Source organism: Pterocles gutturalis, unplaced genomic scaffold, assembly GCF_000699245.1.
Source record: "Pterocles gutturalis isolate BGI_N339 unplaced genomic scaffold, ASM69924v1 scaffold21551, whole genome shotgun sequence".
NCBI classification, from domain to species: domain Eukaryota; kingdom Metazoa; phylum Chordata; class Aves; order Pterocliformes; family Pteroclidae; genus Pterocles; species Pterocles gutturalis.
This window is the reverse complement of record NW_010103582.1, coordinates 11,832-18,670: the sequence shown is the minus strand read 5'-3', so window position 1 is coordinate 18,670 and position 6,839 is coordinate 11,832. Positions and strand designations below refer to the sequence as shown.

The window sequence follows — 6,839 nt, the reverse complement described above, 5'->3', positions numbered from 1 at the left end:
GTTCCACAAGAAGAAAATCAGACATTTCAGGGCAGCACAAGCCACATTTTTTCCAGGTGGAGGTAGTAGGTGTCAGAAAACACCTGCATAAATGGTGAACTGGTAGAGAGAGTTTTCTCAATCCTAAAACCATCCGTTACCACTTCAGACTGTGTAGCCAGTACACAGGTTATAGAACTCTGGTAACTTCAGAGGGTCTGCTGTGCAGAATGAAAGATTCACCTCATTTGTTGTCCAAGCATTTCTTTTTGCATTAAGGCGTCTTGCTTTTTCATTGCATGGTCAGAAAGAGTGGGTTTCATTGCAGAGGATTTTCCAAGCCCTTTTTCTATGTAACTTTAGTACTTGGTGTTCAGAAAGGAAAGAAAAAGGACTGAGCATAAGCCTCAAATAGTTGCCATTTTGTTAAACACTGATGCTTTTCTCTACTGTTCAAAAAAGTACCGTAACAACCATATGGAGTTTTGCAAGTATTTTAAGCAATGCTTCTTTTAAAGTGTTTAAGCAATGGTAAATAGTCCTGTCTCTATTCATTTGTCATTTGAGCTCACCCAAACCTTTGTATGTCTATCCAATTTCAGAACAGAATATTCATGTTCGTACTCTTATCTTGCACAAATTATTTTTTCTCTATTTGCCTACACAAGTAATCTCTCTGAAGAAGAAAGAATTAGTCCTTTTTATGAGCTGCTCACAGTATTTTATGATCCAACCCATCTTAATCACCTTTCTCAACGTATACCTTAAACTTTGAAATACTGAATGTGGGGGATCTGTATTTCCTTTTCAAACAATAGAGTGAGTTCTCTTTGACATATGGATAGGAGGAACAACAAACAGACTCTCAATTCAGAAAGTAATGCTAGTAACAGAAGCTGTGCTTAAAACAGATTTCAGATGTAGCAGAAACTGTAAAATATAACAGAGCACTTGCCACTTTAACAAATGAGTGAAAGGAATTGTACTCCATTTGTTCAAGTTTTATTTATATTTTCTGAAATAGAAAAGTGAGTTTGTTAATGTATATTGTGACACAAAATTCTGCACTGTTTGTGGCAAAGTAAGAGGTTGGGATAAGAAGATATCAAATATATGTATTTATCCTGTGTGGACTGAATGAGCTAAATCATTTTGAAATTCTGAGAAATCTGAAATCCTGAAATCCTGATGAGCATGAAATTTGCCCACAGTGCATGTTCACATGGTTATCAATCTATTCTCAGAACAGAATCCCAGCAAAACATCTGAACACATGAATTGACCAACCTACACAAAAGTCAATATTTTATTAATAGTGCAACAGAGAATTGAAAGCTATTCTAAAACTGCATTCTTCAATCTAAAGTCTGAAATACAGGGCAAAAACCCCAAAACCCTGAAGCATGTGATTAAGTTGACCTTTACTCAAGAAAGAGCTGAAGTACCTATTTCAATTTAGACAGAGTATTAACCTGAAGGAAGTCAATAAAATTGTTATTATAGCAGCTGAAAAATGTGAACAAGTCCCAGTCTGTTTCATAACTATAAGCAAAGTATGTCATCTACACAGCAATCATTATTTTAATATGTATCATTTAAAAATATGTCAGGCTTGCCTTGTGATGCTAGAACATCTGTACCATGAATCCAGTAGTTCTCAAACAAATTTGTACTCTTGGAATAGCTGTAGGTTTGACAGATAAAATAGTGAAGCTGAGATATTAAAAATAAGCTTTTTAGTAGTAGTCAAAGAAGGTCCTTTGAGATCACATGAGCATGCCTGAGAGTGGCTGCCTTATAGATGGGACTTCCTTACATGCTCTTTACAAGCTCAGATTTAAAAATCCTGAGTTCTTAATATTCAGGTTTTTTTCTGGGCTTTTAGGAGGGAGTGTATTTAAAAATCTTAGAAGAACAGGAACAATTGAGAACAACTCAACAACTGAACTTTTGTGGTATTAGGATAATTATGTGACTGTGAGAAAAGAAAAAAAAGAACTGATGGAAGCTCTTAGATTACATTTCTCAAGTGCTGTAGCATCTGAACTGTATAGCAACATCATATTGCATGAATTCACAGCACATTGTCTCAACATTGACTCTCTTTGTGAGGATTATTAAGATCCACATCGACCTTATCCATCTTTCTGACGATATTATCCTCCAAAAAGTTGCTGTTGAGCCAGGAAAGTTGTAGGTGATACTCCTTTGCTTTTCTTCTATAACAGAACAAGCCCTCAAAGCACAGTAAGAGCAATGAAGCTAGCAACTTTTGCAGGCATATTTATCTTGTCAAAGCACTGAGACAGGATAAACTTTTCATATGCGTATGTGTGTGCCAAAATAAATCTCCTACATAAATTCCAGTGGCTAAAAGGCACGTAAATGTGTGTAATATAAATATCCCACCAGATTTCTTTCTATTGGAGGTGATAGAGTCTGAATCCTTTCAATAGCAGAGCTTGACATTTTACATTCAGCACCTTTTCATTTGTGTGAATTCAACACAAATGTTTCAGGAATCCAGAAAGTTTTAAGTCTGCTTTTGTTTTAATTTCTCATTTTAGTAATTCTAGATCCTGTTACTAATATATTATCCTGCTGATACTCTTTCTGTATTTTATAGAAATACTTTCTGAAAATTGCTTGTGACCTCTTCAGAAGCATCTGAGGCTGCAAAAGAAGCCTCTCCATGTTAAAAAAGAAATTCTAAAATTTTGCATGATCTGAACTGGATTGTTGCAAGTATGGTCAGATTTCTAATCATTGCTTTTTTTTTTTTTTTTCAGGAAAGCATAGATTTGGGTGAAATCATGTTTTCCCTTTGCTATTTGCCTACTGCTGGGAGAATGACATTAACAGTCATCAAGTGCAGGAATCTCAAAGCAATGGATATAACTGGAGCATCAGGTGAATCTTCTTTTTTAAATAACAAGGCAGAGTCTAGTCAGGAAAGGGACAACTAGAAACTCCTTGTTTTTTCTGTGTTTAACATGGTGGTGAGATGGAAGCAGCAGGAGAATGGATATGGGCCCTGTTCAGACCTACTGGCTGTCTTTGGTCTGACAGTATGTCTGTTCGGAATGCCTATACCTTTCCTTTCCATTGACTGCATATGACAGCATGTTGAAGGCAGCGTTTGTCAGGGCCACAAAAATCTTTGAGATTTTTTTTTTAATCAGTATGACATTCCCACAAAAAAAATATTGCTTTTATGCTACATATTTGAGTGAGTTTGAGTCCAAATGAACACAACTTACTATGTTACTCAGATCCATATGTTAAAGTGTCACTTATGTGCGAGGGTCGAAGACTGAAAAAGCGGAAGACGACCACAAAGAAGAACACACTCAATCCTGTTTATAATGAGGCCATCATCTTTGATATCCCTCCAGAGAATGTGGACCAGGTCAGCCTCTCCATTGCAGTGATGGATTACGATCGGTAAGCACAGTTTTCTTTCTGACTGTTAATCTGCAGTAGAGAAGTTACCTGATCATTTCAAGTGACTGCTTTCTACCTGCTTGAACTTTCAAGTAGGTTCACTGTCACAAAAGATAAAGCCTTTGGGTCTTTTCCTGAGGAGGTATAAAGCTTCCACACCTTTTAGAGCTCAGGTCATTTCATCTGCGTTGTAAGTAACTGTGATGAGGAAGAAGCATGCCTCAGTCTTCTTTCAGGCAACTAACATTAGCATACATTTCTGTCCCCATCTGGTGGCCAGACTATATAAAAGTTTTATAAATCAAGTATGTCTCCCAGCTTAAAAAAGGCCCTCACACCTCTAATTTCTATTTAAATGACAAGTATTTGAAATCAGAGAAAATCTGGATGACTAAAAAATAATTAGATGCTAATTACCTAATTGAATTAAGTCATAGTTAGTTCTTCAGTTGACTCAATAAAAAAGCTTTTTAACCTTTGTTTTCAGCCCTCACTGTTAACACATCTTAGCCCAATTATCTGTGTCCCCACCGAGAACTGACAGGAAGAGACTCCTGCTTAGAGTGGCTGAAGGACTGCAGGTTAAACTAGACAGTGACTGACAGAATCATGTCCAAGCCAACTCTGCTTCAAGTGCCATTAGTAATGAGCTCTGGAGGTTGCAGGGCAAATAAACAGTGAAAGTCCAATTTAGTAACACAAACCTTCAGGTTGTTTTTCCTTGACATCAGATTTCTGATCATCCTCCAACTTCGGTCAGGAAGACTTTCTTGTCAGATGTGAAAGCAGCACTGTGGTGCCACTAGGGAGAGAAGAGCACAGCAACTTGCACTTTTTCAGTCCTCTTCAACTGCTCCTTTTGAAGCATTTGCTAAGAGGAAGTTAGGAAACATTCTTCCAAAATAAATATAGGCAAGGTACAGAGAAATACTTTCTGGAGTCCCTCAGCAAGTCTATGGCACTGCTAGGGGTATGAAGTATTAAGGTATAGCCTATTACGGCTATGACTCTTGCCTTTCACGTTTTTGACTGAAGTTCCAATGACCACAACACTTAGAGCTGGGAAATTCAGTGTGAAATGGTGTCTGAAGAATTTGCAGAAGGAAATGTAGTCCCCACCATTTTCCTTCACCTTCCTCTGCCGCAAAATTTAAGCATGCTTTCCTTCTAGATCATTTGGTGTATTACGGTCCGTTTCTGTCCTTGTGCCTTTTGGGTTGTAACCTTTTAATGGCAAGGATTAAGTCTTCGTTGCTATTTTTATAGCTGCTAGAAGCACCCTGGTAGTGGCAGGAGGTTTTTGATGTTACCATTACAGAACTTAATATTACTATGCTACCACTAAAACTAATATCTGTAATAAATAATGTGAAAACTTTGGGCATGTACTCTGTGCTGCACTAAACCAGTAAACAGAATTATACATCAGATGTTATTAAAACAATTTTTATTAAAAAAAATCTGCCTTTCTGCAATTCTCAGAGTAGGGCACAATGAGGTCATTGGGGTATGTCGGACAGGAATTGATGCTGAAGGGCTTGGAAGAGACCATTGGAATGAAATGTTGGCTTACCCACGTAAACCAATAACTCACTGGCATCCACTAGTAGAGGTAAGATGTAACGAAATTTTTCTCCTTCTCAGTATATTGAATGTTTTTGTCTCTCTCACACTATGTGCTTCTTAGAATCATGAAAATCAGTGCAGCATCTATGGACCAGCTGTAAGATCCTTAGCACAACCTAAATCTAGCTGCATGGGTTCATTGATTCCTTACATGTGCCATTTCTAAAGTTTCCATGATGCACTGATGTTATTGTAAAATTAAATTAAGACATTTAAAATTTCCCAAGATTATGATAAGGAGCTTACATCCACTTAGAACAGATCATTTGCAAGTATTTCAAAAGCAATAATTTCCTATTCAAAAACCCTGATCATGAACAGTTATGTTGCTAAAACATTAATCTCAAACTGGCCTGCTAATTAAGCTAAATTGATACAACATGCTGGCAACATACCAGCAGCTACCTCCAGAGCTACTCAAACAGACTCTTATTGGAAGCTTATTCAAATGCATGGGTGATTATACCTACAAGTCCCTGGGCTTGGACTCCCTCTTAAGCCTGCTCTGGTCACATCTTACTTTTTTTCTGTATGCAAAATGCTCACATCTTTGGATTTTGAAAGATTCATATTGAAGCCTCAAGAAGCAGCAGGTTGTTTTGGGACACAGAGGACTGTTTAGCCCTTCCCAAAAGTAATCACTCTAGAAAAATGAGTTGCTGTCTGAGGCATCACGGGCCATTTGGTTTCCCCACTGTGTAGCACATGGCTGCACAGCATGTCCAGTAACACGTCGAAAAGGACCAAAAGCAAGGCTTCGGTAAAACACCTAAAGAAAAGTGTGAGGGAAGGAAACTGAGTCAATGCAGCAGAGAAGCCTCTTTTTAGAGGTTCGTGGCTCTTCCTGGATTATGTAAGTTTGCAGACAGACATACCACACCTAAGTGGTGAAATAAACCCACTCCTGTGAAATGAGTCGGAGGCATTTTTTAGGAATTTTCTCTCCATTATTAGTTCGGCCAGAGACTTTGATCCAGAAAGGGTTTAGGTGTGTTTTGGGTTCTTCTTTGAGTGAGTCTCTCATCCTCTGAAGTGAGTGTGATGCACAACCAGACATGATGACATTTGTAAGACTAACACTTTTCTTGCAGTTACCTGGCCGAGCAACCAGTTTTGATAGCCAGGGATCTTGTTCATCACCAAAACCACCGCTTACGCCCTAGGGAACAAGAGTGGATTCATCATGTTCAGTGTCCAAAGCTCCCTTGTAGCTCACATCTACAGAAAGAGAAGGTTTGGCTTCTGCAGATGAACTGTATCCATATTTTTTTATTAAAATACATTTTTCCTATTCTGAGTCTTATATTACAGTTTATAATAATTTCTTAACGTATGAATGAAGTTGACTTGAGCCAAATATAACCCTTCCTCATGCAAATTCATTCACCTGTTTTCTCATTGGCATATATCCGGTGTCATACACAAGCAGTGTTTTGACATGACCTATATCTTTGCACAGACAAAGAAATCAGAACAAAAAGAAATCCCTTAAGCAATTCAAAATCACTGCAGCTTGTAATGCCTAATTCTTTTGAGGGAGAGCAAATCGTCATATATCGATCATGTTGTAAATTTCTTCTAAATTGCACTAAATCCTATATGACTTCTCAAGATAATACTTCAAACTGAATGTTGCATGAAAAAAACAACTGTTGTCATGTTTTGAGTGTTTTCAAAATCAGTTGATTCCTTGGGCAGGGAGGAAGGACTGATCAAAAGTCCACTGAAGCCAATGAGAAGGACCCTACTGGCTTCACTGGGATTTAGTTCAGCCTTTATGGAACAGGTCT

At 37.8% G+C, this 6,839-nt stretch overlaps 1 protein-coding gene across 1 annotated transcript in view; it reads left to right on the top strand.

Moving 5' to 3' along the window:
* Positions 1-6,212, top strand: part of SYT10 (synaptotagmin X) — a gene marked incomplete at its 5' end in the record, with an annotated part of 23,027 nt that extends 16,815 nt beyond the window's left edge. Inside the window, 4 exons of the mRNA XM_010086766.1 lie at positions 2,769-2,889; positions 3,252-3,423; positions 4,906-5,035; positions 6,141-6,212. Of these exons, the coding sequence (XP_010085068.1) occupies positions 2,769-2,889; positions 3,252-3,423; positions 4,906-5,035; positions 6,141-6,212 (495 nt within the window). The remainder of the gene's footprint in view (positions 1-2,768; positions 2,890-3,251; positions 3,424-4,905; positions 5,036-6,140) is intronic.
* Positions 6,213-6,839: the final 627 nt, after the last annotated feature.